We start from the raw sequence: 17177 nt of genomic DNA, 5'->3' as shown, positions 1-17177 counted from the left end.
GCCTCTGGGAAGCACAGGACTTTGGCGCAAATCAATGTCTACACGCCTTTGTGGGTATAGTTTTGCAACAAAATCCATTGGTGAATGCACGGGAATGCCCAACGCAGCACCCACAGAACGCCTCTTCGATGCAATTTGGTTACAAAGCAATGCAAATCGCCATTTGCTTCACCAGAAGCAAAGTCTTTGTAAATCTGGACCAGAGTAAATAGGTCGGTCGATGCAAGTTTGAGGGTACACCTTCATCTGTACCATACAATGTGCTGCCTGAAAAGCTAAGAAAAAAACCCAAAAACATTCAACTGTGATAGGACATCTAATTTTAGCAGAAGAAGTTTGGCTAAAGACCCAACTCATTACTGGTAGGAAATTCTGTGCAGTGTTTTTGGTTCAAATGACTAGCGTGGACAATTTTGCATGCCTTTAACTATTATATTGTGACAGCCTTCCCTCATTTATATTTCTCACACTACTGTATTTCATTTGCATTTTAGCTCTGTAGTTTGTTATTTTTTTCTACATGGTTTAATGTTGACGACAGGCTTGCCCTTTGAGGATATTTGTTAATTGTACGCTGTATGTTTTTCTTTAAGTTGTAGTTTAAAAAAATTCTCAAATAAAAATGGAAAAACAACTAAAATAAAGTAAAATCATCTGTATTGTGCACTTATAAGATTGGATTGGGGTTTCTGAATAAGAAACTGCTCCTAAGACTGGGTATTTTGGCTTTGCCTAATGTCCTAAGGGTTATATTTACAAGAAATTATGCATCTCTGTGTTGCAGCAGCGATCCATCAAAACTAGTTATGATGCACAGAAATCCGATACGACACAATGGGTGAGCCATATTTACAATATCAGGCATCATGGTGCAAGGACCCAAGGTGCGTTAGAAATTCTGAAGCATTTGTAGGAACTTTGCCGTAACAATTCAGCCTTTAAAGTGGCATATCGTTGAAGCTGGCCTCAGAACTGACCCAACTTCAGCGATGCGTCATAACTCAGAGGTGCTGCGTCACTTTTAATTGACATAAGTAGCCTAATGTTTTTGAAACAATGTAAAAGACTGTAAAATGGTAGAATATCACCTTCTACACTTTTACATTTGTCCTGGATGTAGTAGGTTATGTATGCAGTATGTCTACGTGCACATTACAGTGGGCATAGTGTATTAATGTGTATGTAGGAACCTGAGTATGTGTGACAGTGAGTAACAGCGTAATGTAAGTGAATACAACTACATGTTGGAATGGTAAGTGGCAATACATGTTTTACCTACCTTATCTGTGTACTTACCTGTTGTCTTTTGCAGTACACAGGCCTAGACTTGAGGACCCCTTCCTCCATGGAGAAGTGACAATCTTGGCCTGTCCCTTATAAAACGTACACAACGTCACATTTCTTTGCTGCAGGGGATGATGAGATGAAATCATAGGTGCCATGGTCCCAGTTTGGTCAAGGGGTCCTACAACATGATTGTCACATGTGTAGGCCCACTACTAGTAAAGGGGAAGTGAAATAAAGACATATTCCAGTGTGTAACGTGACTTCAGATAGTCAGATTCCCATTTAAAAACCATTGGGTCATTTTTACACCTCGGTTAAGGAGGTGTAGGCATGTTGACACATTTTGGACTCTGCACATCATTTGCCAATGATGCGCCACTTTCCTGAAAACTTGAATATATGGATGCATCAGTTCTACATGTTTTATTTTTAAGAGGCAATGCCTATCTTGTATATGATTAACGTAACTTGATGCAGCCGGTTACAGAGCAGAAAATAAATTATGCAGGACAGAAAAAGGTGACGCATTAAGCCAACTGCATCACTCTGTAAATATGGAGCACTCAATGCACCATCGCTGCATCAAAAAAAATGAAGCACCAGAGGCGCAAGCTCCTTGTAAATATGCCCTTAAATTTTTAGCAGGTGTGTGAGTGGTTAGTGCATTTAGAGTGGCTACTCTTAAACTTTAGAATGTCCTAATCCTTGTCTCAAAGATCGATATGCGTTAGGGCAATTCCAAAGAAATTTAAGGTGCTTTAAGTTTTTTTAGCCACCCTCATGTTCCTCATGTTTACAGTTACTCCACACCTCCTGTTTCTCACTGTTGGAGGGGATCAGTTTATTTTTATACCTTTGATTTCTATTACTAAGATACCTATGGCATGAACATTTGCACTGCAGAAGCAATTAACTAAGAACCACTTTATTTTCACATTGTGCAAGCCTTCAAGTGGAAGGACGACTCAATAAACATAGAAATACAAATAGATGTTTTACTCCATTAAGTAAAATGGTCTTACCTCATATATGGATCAACACTGAAAAACTGAGCTTCAAGCAGCACCTCTGTGAAGAAAATGAAACAGCACAGGACATTATTACAGAACGACTGGTGTTTGGAGAAAGGGTAAAACAGTTATCTATACAAATGGGCCAGACGCATTGCAGGTGGCCTAAAATAAATTTTCCAATTGTGAGATGTCACAGCAGCGTACAACGCTTTTACAGATCTATTGCACAGATGTGACACTTGTTGCCCAGGACTTTGCATAGATTTCGTGTGTGAAGTATCAATACATAATGTAATAGTAACTCATGCTATTTACAGCCCCTAGAAATGATAGACATGCCGAATTAAAAACCAAGTTACTGTTAGTAGTAGTTAGAGGAGGAAGAGTGATACAGGTATTCTTATTCTTATTCTTCTTCTTCTTCTTCTTATTATTATTATTAATAATATTAAGAATAATATTATTATTACTACTTCCAAAAGAAGAGTTGGTCAAATCTGCCTGGACTATGTGAGAGAGGGGATGCAGCCATGAAGTGAGCTTAAACGTATTCCTGCACTGATGAAGAAGCAGTAGCCGCAAAGATAATCTGGTCTCAAGAAGTTTAGCCATAGCTCACATTTGGTAGCTTGGCCTGAGCAGCAAGGCATGCCTCAGAAAAGAATGTGTTATTTTGTTGCAACAACCATCCTTACAATGCTATAGTATTAAATAAATAATTTACAATTTTGTTATAAATGTAAGTAAAATATGTAATTTTAATTAAAAATGCAATGAAAATATACAGCTATAGGTAAAATAGTCACTGTAGCTTAGAGATAGATAATACCCCCTTATCTGTACGGCGATAAACAGTTAAAATGAAGATTAGGATCTATAGCTTAGAGATGGATAAATACCCCCTTATCTGTACAGTGATAAACAGTTAAAATGAAGAAAAAAGTTCAGCAGCTACAATAGGAGTCTTTTGGGGTGACACTAAACCCTAACCTTTTCCTTATCAAGGATTTGGAAAAGATAGGCCATTATGCAACAAGAAACAAATGACAGTAGAGGGCTGCAGTGCATCAATAATATCCAGTAGAGCACATTACTGCATGCACATTCACAGATGTCATATGGCTCCAGTTAAGTCAATTGTTGGGTGCTGCAGGCTTTTTGAGATGTGCAGTGCAACTAGCATGTATCCAATGTGTAGTTATAGTTAGGACCTAGTAACTACCGGGAACATATTTTTTAGTGTGCTAATAACTCTGGCGCTGTTTAATGAATCTTCATGAAACTTTACAAAAAAAATGTTCATCCACCTCAGTTTATAGCCAGTGTGGGTAAGACTGATTTCGGGCCTGTCAGTCCCAGGGGAACTTGATGCTAGTTAGTGCTGTGGCACTGAAACGCTGTTGACTTTAAATTAGTGTCAAAGGGAACTCTTAAGACTAGTACTACTGTGGCTTAGCCTGGATGTTACCAATAGTAAATGGGGAATATCCACTATTGCAAGAGCGAGAAGGGAGTGGAACAGGGAAACACCAAGAAAACATTAGAGCCCCAACCTCAGGGGTGACTGTGTGATTGTTTATGAATGTCATATTTTTCTATCGTGTTGGTTAGTGGTAGAAATAAAATACTTTTATTTTTTCATAAAAATGAATATTTGGCTAGACAATGATTTACTGCTCCTGCCGCACACATTTTGAGGCGTGAGCCCACGTTCACTATTCAGTCTACACCTCCCACTAAGCAAGCCGTGGGTTGCTTGACCATGTTACTACTGAGAGTTAGTGCAGGAGTACTTGGCCCATTTGCTTGGAATCCATAGTATGTTAGGCTTCAGGACATACAGAGAAAAAGGATTTAGCCCTTACGGCAGCCCTGTGCCCCTCTGAAAGGGTTTCTGACAGGGCATACAAATTCAGAGCCATCCTGTGGCAACAAAGTGAAGTTATCAATTTAGATCACGGTTTAGATCACGATTAGTCTTTACAATTGTATTTGCCAAGTAACCTTTATCTGGCTTGGACTAGTGACCTCATTACGAGTTGGCCAGTAATTAGTCCTATTTTTATCGTAATTGATAAAATCCAGCTTTACTTGGCCAGAATTTATTTGGTGCAATAAATACTACCCAATTAGAATTTTTCCATTTCTATGGTGAATAACATGCAGCTTTTAATGCTTACTGCACCGCAATGTGAATATCAGAATTTACCAGACATTTGTCACAGAAAAATATCAGGGCTCACATTCCCTAGAGCACTCAGATAGCTCTCCTCAGTCATTCTATGTGAATGGATCCCCACATCTGCAAGGTCAATGTGCTTGTGGCTCGATCTGGACAATCAGACCTGATGCAAAGTTGGCAGCTCCACACCAGCTCTGTTTACACAGCAGCCATCTGAGTACTCTTTGGAGCACTGCCTTCCTTAGTCAAAGAGAATGTGGACCCGGAAAAACAATTGGGTCAGTGGCTCCCAATTGTATACAGTTAAAGCAGACAAGGAGTGAGGATTCTTTTTGTTATCAGAGCCAGTTTGTGGTGTTTTTTCTTTCATGTGTCCTCTCAGGCTTCTCTGAAATAGTCATTGTATAGAGGGTTGCTCCTCACATCATGGTTGTCTCCAGCCAGGAGTACCCATTAAAGTGATGCAAAGATGTGAGATCTTCCTGCAAGTCTCACCTACAGGGGTCCCTTTCACCTTAACAATAGAGTCTGCAGTCCCAACCTTCACCCCTGCCATCTACCAAATGATCATGCTACAGGAAGATTATGTAGCTTTCTCTCAGCAAAAGGCCTTATTGAATTTCTAAAGGAGACATGTCTTCTCTTTCCCCACTTCAGCCTAGGTCTCCTCTTTCTATCTTCAAGAATGACAGTAATACATATCCACTGTCTGGGAAAACAACCTCACCTCTGTTTGTACACAGAAACAGGCTAGGAGCATCTAAAAAAAATCCTGCAAGCCTCATTACTGTGATTCACTCATACACACAATGCATGCACCACACAGGGGACACAGAAAGTGAGAATGTAATAATCATCCGTGACGTTATAATTTTGGTGCACTTACAAACATTTCCAGTGGATTTTCAACCACATTTACAGCTAATGAAAAGAAGGGTAAAGCTGTGTTAGCAATGTGTGAAAAAGTACAATAGCCCATATTTACAAAGGGTAGAGAAAGGGTAGAGAAATTTCTCGACAGAGAAACATTTTCAGATTGGAGGACAATGGAAATGTATGGTACTTTTGCACCTCAATAAAAACTGTAGATAGACAGACCTTTCACAAAAGAAAAACATCACTCATTTATAGAGAGCCACACACAGATGAGTACATCAATTTCTGTATATTTAAGCGTGCCCACTGTTGGGAGTTTTGTGAGTTTCAAAACATGCCCTCGGTGTTCTTTTACGCACTTGGTTTGATAAGCAATGTGGATAAAGTGATGAAAGCTGTCTGATGTCAGCAGGCTACTGCCATTGTCCCAACATCACCAAAGGTACCCCACTGATGTGTAGGTACATTTCAGGGTATGTAAACATCAGTTCCAAGAATTATACTTCCTCTTCCACGTAAGAAGTGACAATACAATTCTATGTTCTTTCTACCATATTTTTAATGAGTTGTGAAGTGTTGTGTCTGTAATACTGAATAAGGACATTTTCATTAGATTTCCCTCACTTTCATACTCTGTGCCTCCATTTTGGTTTCCCCTGTGCAGCTCTGGTCTATTGGAGGCAAGGGGCATGCCCCAGTCACAGGTTTCAACACATCCTTCAGTGAATGCGGGTTGTTCTGCCACAGGTGGGTGTGTGTATATATACAGGTGTGTGTGTGTTGATGTGTATGCATTTTTACACATATGCCTCCCAATTTAGTTAGGCACAAATATTACTTGGAAACAGCACATGCACAAAATGCACATTTTCCTGGATCTGCAGTAGGTCCTTAGAGTGATGTTTAATACTATTCAATGACACGTCCCCATGGGCTATATTCATATTGTTGTTTCTGTAATTGGTTTTCATTGGCTAACACACAACATATTGTTTTAAGTGCAACACCTCATGCATGAAATGCTACTGCAACTATAGAACTGTTATTTGTAAAAAGTCTCACTAGTCCTTAAAGACAAGAAGAGCTACATCAAATAAGAAGAAAAAATGTAGGGTGGTTACCATTCCAAAGGCAAGCGCAGCAATTCTATAATTCTACTTACCACCATTTTTTATCTCCGGGAGTTGTCTTTGCACAAGTTTAAAATCAGAATGTTTCGGGAAGCCTTCAAAGTGCTTGATCAGCAGCCAGGACCTTGATGTCACCATCTTGGACAACCTGTATCAGAAAATATCATGTTATCACAATATCTACCAAGAATGCACTTTGTACAACTCCTACAAAAAGAACATTCTTTGATTTCACTTACGACAGCACAGAGGATTTTGATATTGCACCCAATGAAAGCATATACTCCAGGATTCGGAATTCACAAGATGCGATAAACTACACCAAGTAGAAATTTGTACCCAAAGATGGGGCGTAGCAGGTAGACTTTGGGTCTTTCTGTCCCGAAATCTTCATGTCCCAATATTCCACTGACTTTTTACCCCATTACATTTTGACATATCTATCCTTCCAAATTTAACTGAGGTAAAATTTGAAAGAAGCAAGCTTTATTGCAGCACATGTAATTATGGTCCTTGCACAAAGAGGCCTTTCTGCACAGGGATCATAATTTAAGAAGTTACTCGCAACCGAGGCCCTAGAAGAGAAACAAACATTCAGTATGTATTCTAGCAAAGTAGCAAAATGCGTCACCCAAAGTTGGGCTCAACCCTCTGTAGGAAAAGCAATTTTTACACAATCCTCCACCCCCAACCCACCAACATTTGTGCACAGGAGACTCAGGTTCATTCGGCCAAAAAAATGTATAAATATGGGCCCAGGTTCGCCAACCACATTTCTTGTGTTAGTGCTCTATCTCTGCCCCTACCTCTACAGTGGTCTCTTTGCCAACAGGAGGGCCAGTGCCACCAGTTCCCTATAGGCTGTGCTAATTCATTGCATCCAGTCGAGCACCACCACCTCAAGATCTACTGCTGTAGTCTCCACGGTCATTACTGAAAGAGTGCTCCCAAAACACCCCCAGAAGTGGTATATTTGGGAGCAGCTGCAGGCAAAATGCATGAAATCCACTTCTTAAGCAGTGCGAGAGGTTAACCCTGACTTGCAGATCAGATATTCAGCAGGGTGTGGTATGCAGGGATTCAAGTGAGATGAAAAAAAATGGGGGAGGGTCTCTAAAAGGGGCATGTTGTATCTAATTATATGCATGGCTTAAAACGTAAACTAAATTTCTGTGATTTCCATATTGTGCTGGTATTTTGATTTCTCTTTGAGCTTTCTGTTATTGCATCCAGATATATGAGGCAAATAAGTGACATAAACATAAAACCAGCCAGTATTGACTTTATCAATGGTTGCTCTGGGTCTGTTTTTTAAAATTTGTTTCAGGCCAGATTACATAGCGTGGAGGGTTAATCTATTAAATGCCCACACCCTGATCGGCAGATTAACATGCATTTAGGTGTGGGGCGTGCATTATTCGCATTCTACCGCCAGATGTCGCATATAAACAGAGGATAGTACCAATAATAGGAAAATGCGCTTGTGTACAAAGATAATATAATCCCATGTCTGGCACTAGAAATTCGCCTTAGTCCAACAGCAGGGTCAGCACTTCCCATCTGAACGCAGTTCTTTGCTCTCTCAAACTAATCTCATCACTTGGGATCGTAGTAATAAGAAGAATGTTTCTGAATATCCCTTTGAATCCATAGGCCCAGATACTTGACTGGAAACTCGCACTGTTTAAGCGGGAAATCCGGCACAAAGTTAGAAGTAGCAGGGACCTGATTCACAAAGTAAACTTGCACTTTTGGTTACAATTTATTTGCTGTTCACAAAAAATTACCAGTTGTATCTTTACGAGTGCAGATTCTTCGCACGTAAAAAGCTAGGTCTTTTTATGTGCGGAGACTCCACACTGGTAAAGATACTACTCTTAAATGCCTTTGTGAATAGCACAAAATTGTAAACTTACACAGAAGTGTAAGGTTACTGTGGTATTCTAAGCATAGAATGTGTGACATCATAATGCTCATGATGTAAGTCTGGGTTTCCAGGGGAACCAGGAGGCAGTTGAAGAGGGAGATCTGATACAAAGAAGAAGCATTTGTGACGGCTGGGGTGTACTTAACTGAACTTAAATAAACTGGAAGTTATTACCACATCTCATCGCCTCCCTACATCATTTCATTTACCTTTGTGAATCAGACCCAGATTGTCACAGGGGACATGACAGACTTGATCCAGTTTATGGTAATCCCCAGTATACTGTCACATCCAATGTTTTCCACGGGGATGGGATTTAAGCGTATCTCAGGGTCCCCTATGCAGAGAGTCATGTCATCACCATAGAGGGAAATCAGTATAGAGTGTGACGCATTTTATGGCATATGTTGTATAGTATTAAAGTAGTTTAGCAGCCAAAGTTTACAGTATGAGGACAAGAAAATAGGGGACAGTGAGCAGCCCTGCCTAGTGCCTCTTTTAGTCAGTATTAGTGAAGAGGCTAGCCCATTTATTGTGACCCACGCAGTGGGATTTGTGTAAACGATTTCTAGTTAGTTCACAAAGAAAGAAGGAAATTCTATCTATTGTAGGACGTTGAACAGGTATGAAAACTCCACAGATCTAAATGCCCTTAACGCATCCAAGAACACTGCGGTTGCACTGTAGTTTCTGGGTTGACCTGGTGGAGCAGTGCGAATGAGGGGACCCAGGGGAAATGACTGGTGTAGACAGTCTCAAACCGGTTGTCTTTGTGGGATGGAACGGGCCACAGGGACAAATGTACAGGATAGGGTAGAAACAGGAAGGTGTAGGGAAAGGTATTTAGGTCCTGGGAGCCACAAGATCAGCCTCTTTGCTTACACCTTTACCCAGGCAGTGAGGGAGAGAAAAGTGAGCCGCCCACCCACTCTCTTGTCTTGGGGGTTGGCGTGTGGGGTCCAAGCTATGCCACAATAGGACAGAGATGTATTTGAAAGGGGGATAGGCAACAGTTGGGGAGATGGTGAGTCAGATGAGGGCGTATCCACCCCTGGGGGAGCGGGAGAGGGGGACCACAAGGGAGGGGAAGGGCTCTGGAGAAGGATAAGGAGGTCTCACTGGCTGGGTGGTGGGTAGAGTAAGAGAGAGACTTGGGGTTGGGAGCGGGACAGTGAATGGAAGTTGAAGAATGAAGTCGGTGTATAAAGAAATTGGTTTGGAAATGCTTGGTACATGTGGAGAATGGCGCATGATAAAAGATGCTTTGACAATGAGTTGATGCATTGCTAAAGTTGTTACGATGTTTAATGTTGTGTTTAAATTTAAAGTCAGGTAGTTGATACAAATCTGAACTAATAAAGGGCCCTTGTATGATTCAAGTTTAAGTATGGGTGTGATTATTTCACAAAGATGTGCGCAACTTGCGCAATGTGGAGCGTCCTAAAAGCTGCCTGAACTGGTAGAGAGAAGTCAGGAAGACGTGGGAGCAATCCTTTTGCGAGTGGCTTAGCAAGTTTGTTGACATCACAATTAGAGATGTAGATCTATACTAACCCAGTTTCTCAGGGATTTCCCTGGTTTAAGAAATGCAATAAGACAAGCTTCTCGCACGGCAGTGGGAAGAGATAATTTCGCCTACAATTCTTTAAACAGCTTCAGCACGTGGGATGCCAGAATTTCAGAAACACCCTTGCTAAAATTGTGTTGGTACTATATTGTTCCACATAATTTTGCTGGATGGGAGTTTTTTGACTACTGCAGTAATTTCCACCGTTGTGAATGGCTGACCTAGATGCTCACTTTGTGAGGAGTTTAACCAGACCAGCATACTGTCATTTAGGTAATCAGTTGGCTGTGTAGAGTTTGAGTTTAATTTGCTGTTGTACAGGTTGATATAATAGGAACAGGGACTCTGCAAAAGCCCCTCTGCTTCTAAACTAGTTAAGCTTCTTCATCTCGAACGTGAATGACATAATTGGCAACCCACGTCTTCTTGAGCAGGTTTGCTAGTGACCTTCCCGGTCATTCACCTTCACTTGCTCCATACCTATGTGCCTTTGCTTATTTGCCTAGGCGTTTCACTTGACTGGAAGCTAGATCATTATGGGCCAGATGTAGCAAAGGGTTTTACCCATTCTGTGTCTTTGGGAAAATGTGTTCGTACATATGGCCCTATATTCAGTGATCTTTCTTCGCACGTACATAAGTACGGTTGTATCTCAAGTACAGCTCCAGGCCTCCACAAGTGCGTTTATTTTATTTTTTAAAGTGTGCACTCGGTTCTTCGCAAGGGGATTAAGCTGTGTTTTGCTATGCAAAGCTCAGAGATTACTGTTCTAAAGGCTTCCCTCGCTGTACTCATCCTGGCAATGAGCTGCTCAGCCTCTACTCAGTATGCACCAGCCACCCATCTGCATACATCCACAGACACTAGTCACAGTGGACCAACTGTGCCGCAAAACATTCTTATCGTGCACTGTTGCTGTTTAAATACATGTACTTTCAGCACTGGTTGCTTATCAGGCATGCAGGTAGGCTGCCGCCCATGCCCATCCGCCATGCTGCAGCACACATGGCTGCCCCAATCGGTCTCGGTTTCCTCAAGCGCAGGCCATGTTCCTCGGCCATGCCCACATTCAAAACAGGCACTAGAAGCCAACCTCAAGCCCTTCGATCAGAGGTCTTCAATTTGTGGGGCTCGGTGCCTAATGGAGGTGTGGAGTCAAGGGAAGGGGTTCACACATTCCCCAAGCCTCACTTCTGCCAGAAATCCGAAGCATTTTCTTATTGTTTTGGGAAAAGACAACCATCCAGGACGATTAAATCCAATAGTTAAAATGCTTCCCCGAGAGTGTCATTCAGGGATCGGTCTGTGCTGTGAAACCAAAGCCCAGCCAGGGCCCCTACTTGCCTGGAGTTAATCTCCAAATGTAAAGGATGCTTGGGAGCGGGTACTGGCTTTAACTGATCAAATCAATGGAAGCTTTGTGACAACAACAATTTATTATTTTTGAGTGGTAGTGCAAAGACTTGAAAACAGAGCTGTGAAGTGCATGATTTTAATTAGTTACATAGCGTTTTTACGCCGGAGGATTTGCTAAAGGGACAATATAGTCTGGGTGTTACAAACATCTATATTTTGGAAGCACCAGGTGAAAAATGTTGCACATTTTGTAGCAGTCTCTCTTATACTTGTGTAATACAAGTATAAAATAGGCTGTGCTCTTTCAGGTTGGCCTCGTGCAGGACATGCAGCTTTGAACTCTGCCGATTCTGAACACACTTTTAAAGTATTTTTTATATTTTCTTGAACCCGAGTCATTACGGGCTCTGGCAAGCATATTTAACATTTAGCTTGTCCCACAGGCGGACTAGTGCCAAATGATAGTGCACTGGTCTGCAGAGCTGCATAAAGGTGCTGCCATCTTGTGGCCAGCACTCTAGCTCTTTCCCCGTGTACATGCATTTTGAATTAGATCACCCTACTTGGCGTATTTAACTTTCATGTGAGATCATAGTAAATAGCAAAGAAGGTGCATCCATGGCATGAAAGTTAAGTGTCATATGTGGGCTACAGTGTGTTCTTACACCACCCATATATATGAAACAAATATATTGCTGCCAGGAGCACCACTGTGCTCAGGTTGAGCTTCCATTTAAAGACAGTGCAGCAAGGGAAAGTCCCTTATCCATGCAATAACATTTGTTATTATAAATTAATAAGCCACTCTAAAGTGTACTTTCTAAGCTCACTGGGAGTGAGTAACCTAAACATATGGCACCCTACATGTTTGAAATAGGCCCCCTTACAGTCACTGAAGACCTAAAAACTATACTTACTATGTAAATTAAGTTAGGTTTTCTACTGACAGGAGTATGTGTGATAACATTATTTATATTACGTTTCCACAATGGAAGCTGCTAGAAAACATTTCAAAATCAGATTCAATGGTGAACTCCGATTTTGATAATCTGAGTGGAAAAGTAGCTCTGAAAAAATGTGCTTTATGCTCCGTGAGCCACACTGTCTTAAAGCTAGTCTGGCCCTCACCATGCCCTCAGACACCATACACATTCCAGCCTAGATTAACAACCACGTGCTCACGAGGACAATTGCTTGTCACTTGGGATGAGGAATGTGGGGGTGTTGTAAACATCTAGAACCCCCAGAGAATCCACCATATGAGAAAGGCACATGAGGGAATGCAGAAGACATCGTTTCACTTGCAGATCCCAAACAGGGCAGAAAGGATCTGCTCTCTTTCATTTACATAAGGCTTCTAAAATAACTGGTTCTAATCTAGGCAGGAGGGACAACCAGTTCCGACTCTGACAAAGGGTAGACATCACTTAAATAGGGAGAGGGTGTGTCTACAGCACTTCAAGAGGGAATAAGGGTTCAGCCATCTTGAAGTTAGGGCTTCTGGGAATTTGTATATGAAAGTCAAAAGGATGTGCTGCAAAAAGAGGTGGCATCGGATTGAAAGTGGACAGGACTGGATAGGGAGAATTCGCCAATCACTGCTTAGTGCACAGAATAACACTGGGACTTCACCGTCACCTCCTCAGAACATTCCCAGACTAGAATACTACACCTTAAGAAGACTCCGGACTCCTGGAAGAAGACAACTCAAACATACAAGGACTCCTGACTTCGGTCTGGACCCTAAAAAACAGAACTGCTCTCCAAAGGGCTTATGGTTGGCCTGTTATTTGCCTGCTTCATGGAGACATAAGCAGAAGGAGCCCCAAAAGGAGGAAGACTTCTAGTCCAACAGGGGTCAGCTGACTGCTGTAGCGAGAGATCTGTTATCTTTCAACCTGCCCTGAGGTAATGGTGGCTCCAGGAGCGACAAAAAGAGGTTTCCCAGTAGTTGGAGAAAGGTCTGACATACATTTTGGGACCTACTGAGGACCCGAACAAAGGCCCTGATTTATACTTTTTGGTGCAAAACTGCACCAACGCAGTTTTGCACCAAAAAGTTTAGCACTGGCTTGCACCATTTCTGAGCACCAGCCGGGCACCATATTTATGGAATGGTGCTAGCCGGTGCAAAGGGTAGGCTAACGTTTTAAAAAATGACGTTAGCCAGGTGGGGCTGGCGGTATGGAAGAAGAGGAGTTTGCACCCAAAAATGACGTTAGGCAGGCAAAAGTAAAAAAAAGAAAGAAAATGACTCTAACAAGCCTAGTGTCATTTTCTGATGCAAAACCATCCATACCACTTGACTCCTGTCTTATAAAAGACAGGAGTCATGCTCACCACCCCAATGGCCAGCACATGGGACCAGGGTCCCCTGGGCATGGCCACTGCACCCAGTGCCATGTAGGGGGGCCCACCTCAGGGCCCCAATGTCAGTAAAAAAAATAATACTTACCTGTACTGACCTATACTTACCTGGGATGGGGTCCCCCATCCTCCGCTGTGCCTCTGGTGTGGGTGGGGGTATCCCTAAGACCTGGGGAGCGCATCTGGGGGCTTATTCCATGGTGTTTCACCATGAAATAGGCCCACAGGTTCCTTAACGCCTGCCCTGACCCAGGCGTTAAATAATGGTGAAAAGCAAGCTTTGAACCATTATTTCACCCCTCCTCCCCCGTGCGTGATTTTAGCACGGGGATAAATATGACGCTAAGACCAGAGTCATTTTTTCCAAGTCCAAAAAATGACTATCTCCATAACTTTGGCACTTGACGGGTTTAGTTCCAAAGTATAAATATGGAGTTAGTTTTGCACCGAATTTGCGTGAAAAAAAATAATATGCAAATTTGGTGCAAAACAAGTATAAATATGCCCCAAACTGCTGAGGCTTGCCCAGGGAGTTTGCACCTAAGGCATGCAAGAAAACAAGACTTGTTCCACAATAAGCTTTTAAAAATGCTGAAAGCATGTGAGAACCAAAAAAGTGGCTAAGACCGAAGATTTAACCATGGACAGTGGCAAGGCAGCAAATCCATTCCAGCCACAGAAAACCTAGATGGCCACAAAATCTAGCTTTCTCCTGCATTGGGCTTTTGAAGTCAAACAGCATCCATTCAAGTAGGAGCTCAACAATGACATATTAAACACCAAGGGACCTTCTCCTTTGAAGCTCTTTGACTTTCATTTCAGAAACTAAGATCAATGGTGAAATCTTTGATTGGGAAGACTCAATTGTGTAGCAGAACTCTCCTCAATTGTGTTTGGCCTGAAATCATGCCTAGACCCCGGTAACTCTTGAACTGTTATTTTTCAATAGCACTTACTGCAGGCACTTTTTGCCTTAGTATGTAATAGGTACATATATGTGTTTCTCCATGCCAAGTTTTAGCGATTTTCATGTATTTTTTTGCTCATTTAAGTTTTCTCACTTTTCCTAAAGTGGCTTAGAAATTTTATTATGTTGTATTCTTTATTTTGAAACTGTTGCTACTCCTTAAAATTAACATATATACTTTGGGGATTGGCTGATGCTTGTTCTACAAATTCCAGGGCTCAGCTGAGCCAACTATCTAAGAACTTTCTTTTGGAGTAACTAGGTTGTGTTCATTAAGTTGCTACAAGTCACTCCCTTCAAAACCACATTTCTGACAATGTTATCAGTGTTGGGATAGGAACGTGTCGAGCAGTGAACACTCAGATTTAATGGTTAAGAATAAAAAAAATCCCATTGAAGATTTAGAAGCAAATGTTTGTTTTGATTTTTATTTAGTAAGAAGAAGAGGTGTTTCGAGTCATTTTTGAGGAAGATTTTTTAATAATTTTTAATCTAATTTTTGCACTTTATTTTTTTTGTGGGAACGCTGATGTGGATCTCATGCTTGTCGGTCTACCATTTCTGAAGACGTAAAGAAAGGAAGATGAGAGCGGCCAAAATGCCAGGCACAAGGAATATGAGAAAGCCCTCTGGGCTCTGTAAAAGGCCCACAAAATCAATATACCCTCAAAGGAAAATGAGGATACATTTGATGAGGCATCATTGCATCAGGAGGATTTTCTCCAAGGAGCAACTTCACCTGTGATTAACAGGGCTGGAAGCAGTGTGTCCTCTTGTAGCTTGGCCCATTTGAGTGGAAAGCTCGCAAACTGCAACTGGCAGCAGGAAGGCTTAGAGGAATTGAAAATAAAATTGCATTCCCTTGCACTGGAAAATAAAAAGGGATCCTTAGCTGCTGTGGAGAAAATGACATTCCAGCTCTTTATGGTGAAAAAGGCAGCAGCAGTCCTGGCCGCGTGGGAGAGAAAGTCGGCCTCTGCTCTTGAACATACAAGGCTAGCAGTTGAGGCAAAGGCAGCCGAGGCCTTTAATGCAGAGGAGAAGCATGCAGCACATGCCATTGTCATGGAGGAGAAAAAGGTGGTCCCGGAGAAGCGAAAGACAAGGCTTGTCCAGGAGAGCAGTTTGAGCAAAATGGACTTGAAGTCCAGGAGGCCCTCAGAACCCAGTGAGCATGGTGACCACATCACTGAGGTACCCAGGAGGAGTCATGCAAACCTTAATATAAAAAATAAATGAATCTAGCTATATAATTGCGAATGACAAACAGAAATGGTTTGCCACTTGCGAGAGTACCTTTTGAGTGATTAAAAAAGATAAGGAGGTATTAGGGTGGCTGTTTAGGCATATGCCCATTCAAGGAAAGGACACACTACTGAATCTGAAAGAACCAGAAAAGGTATATTATGTATCCATGCAGGAAGCCATCCTTTGCAATTTTGGTCTCAACCCTGATAACTACTGCCAGAAGTTAAGGGACATCACAATTTAGTCAAAGCAGTATTTGGGAGATGTTTGGCTGTGTCATTCAGGGCACTGGAAGGGTTGATGAAGGACAGCAAAGTAAATGACTATGATGAGCTCTATATTCTGTTTATGTGGGAACATAACTTCAGTCACTGTTCACAGTGTTGTGTCAGCACCCAATTAATACTGGGCAGACTGATCCCTGTTAGACTGGGAAAGAGTCGACCTTTCTGAGTCTCCTTTTCTTCTGCACTGCAGTACCTCCTGTATTTCATGTACACCTCTTGATGCATCCCACATTTCTGCCCTTCGTGTGCCTTCTTTGAGTTTCAGAGGAAGCATAATGTGTCATTGCCAAGGATGTTTAGTGTTGTGGGAAACAGTAGCGTATATTTAAGGCCCAATCTTTGGAATGTCATTTTAACCACTTCAAATTAGCAAAATTGTTGTTGCACAGATGCTGTATAATCCAGAAACAACAGTACTTTACTTCATTCATAGTGAAGTGTCCATATTGTCATGCAGCAGGCCGCGGAGTCTGTAATTCAACAGTTTTGCTACCTTTACCTGGGCACTTTCTCATGTGTCATCGGGACTGTCGGTCTGTCCCACTGTAAAAAAATAAATAATCAAATAACTTGCAAAGCCTCTAGTTGCTACAAGATTGATCAACCAGACTTCTACGGACAGCTCCGTGCTCTTATTTTTCTGGTAGGCCTATTATTCATACATTGTTATGCAACAATCTTCCTTCTGCATCCACTGCTTGGTATTTCAAGAATCTAATTCTTTCTTGAAGTACTGCCACCTGCCCCTGCAAATCCTTCTTTTCCGGTTTCACTGGCATTACGAGTTTTGTTTTGTTTTCAGAGAGCTTTCTGCCAGTTTGCTCTGATACACATGCAAAAGGTCCAAGACTAAGGCAATCGTGTCTGTCTTATACATTAATATCGCACACATCTCATTAATGGTGACAGTTTGTCTGGAGCGTGGTGCACCTTCTGTGAAGCTGACATTTTCATAGACGGAGATGGTAGT

General features: G+C 41.8%; 1 protein-coding gene across 1 annotated transcript in view; it reads right to left on the bottom strand.

Annotated features, from left to right (window-relative positions):
* Positions 1-17177, bottom strand: part of PTGR1 (prostaglandin reductase 1) — a 284796-nt gene that overhangs the window by 187868 nt on the left and 79751 nt on the right. The window contains exons 2-3 of the mRNA XM_069240499.1: positions 6521-6636; positions 2310-2355 (exon numbers count right to left, since the gene is read on the bottom strand). Of these exons, the coding sequence (XP_069096600.1) occupies positions 2310-2355; positions 6521-6626 (152 nt within the window). The 5' untranslated portion in view covers positions 6627-6636. The remainder of the gene's footprint in view (positions 1-2309; positions 2356-6520; positions 6637-17177) is intronic.

The sequence above is a fragment of the Pleurodeles waltl genome, chromosome 1_2 (assembly GCF_031143425.1).
Source record: "Pleurodeles waltl isolate 20211129_DDA chromosome 1_2, aPleWal1.hap1.20221129, whole genome shotgun sequence".
Classification (NCBI taxonomy): Eukaryota; Metazoa; Chordata; class Amphibia; order Caudata; family Salamandridae; genus Pleurodeles; species Pleurodeles waltl.
The sequence above is the reverse complement of the archived record's forward strand: the minus strand, read 5'-3'. Positions and strand labels throughout refer to the sequence as shown.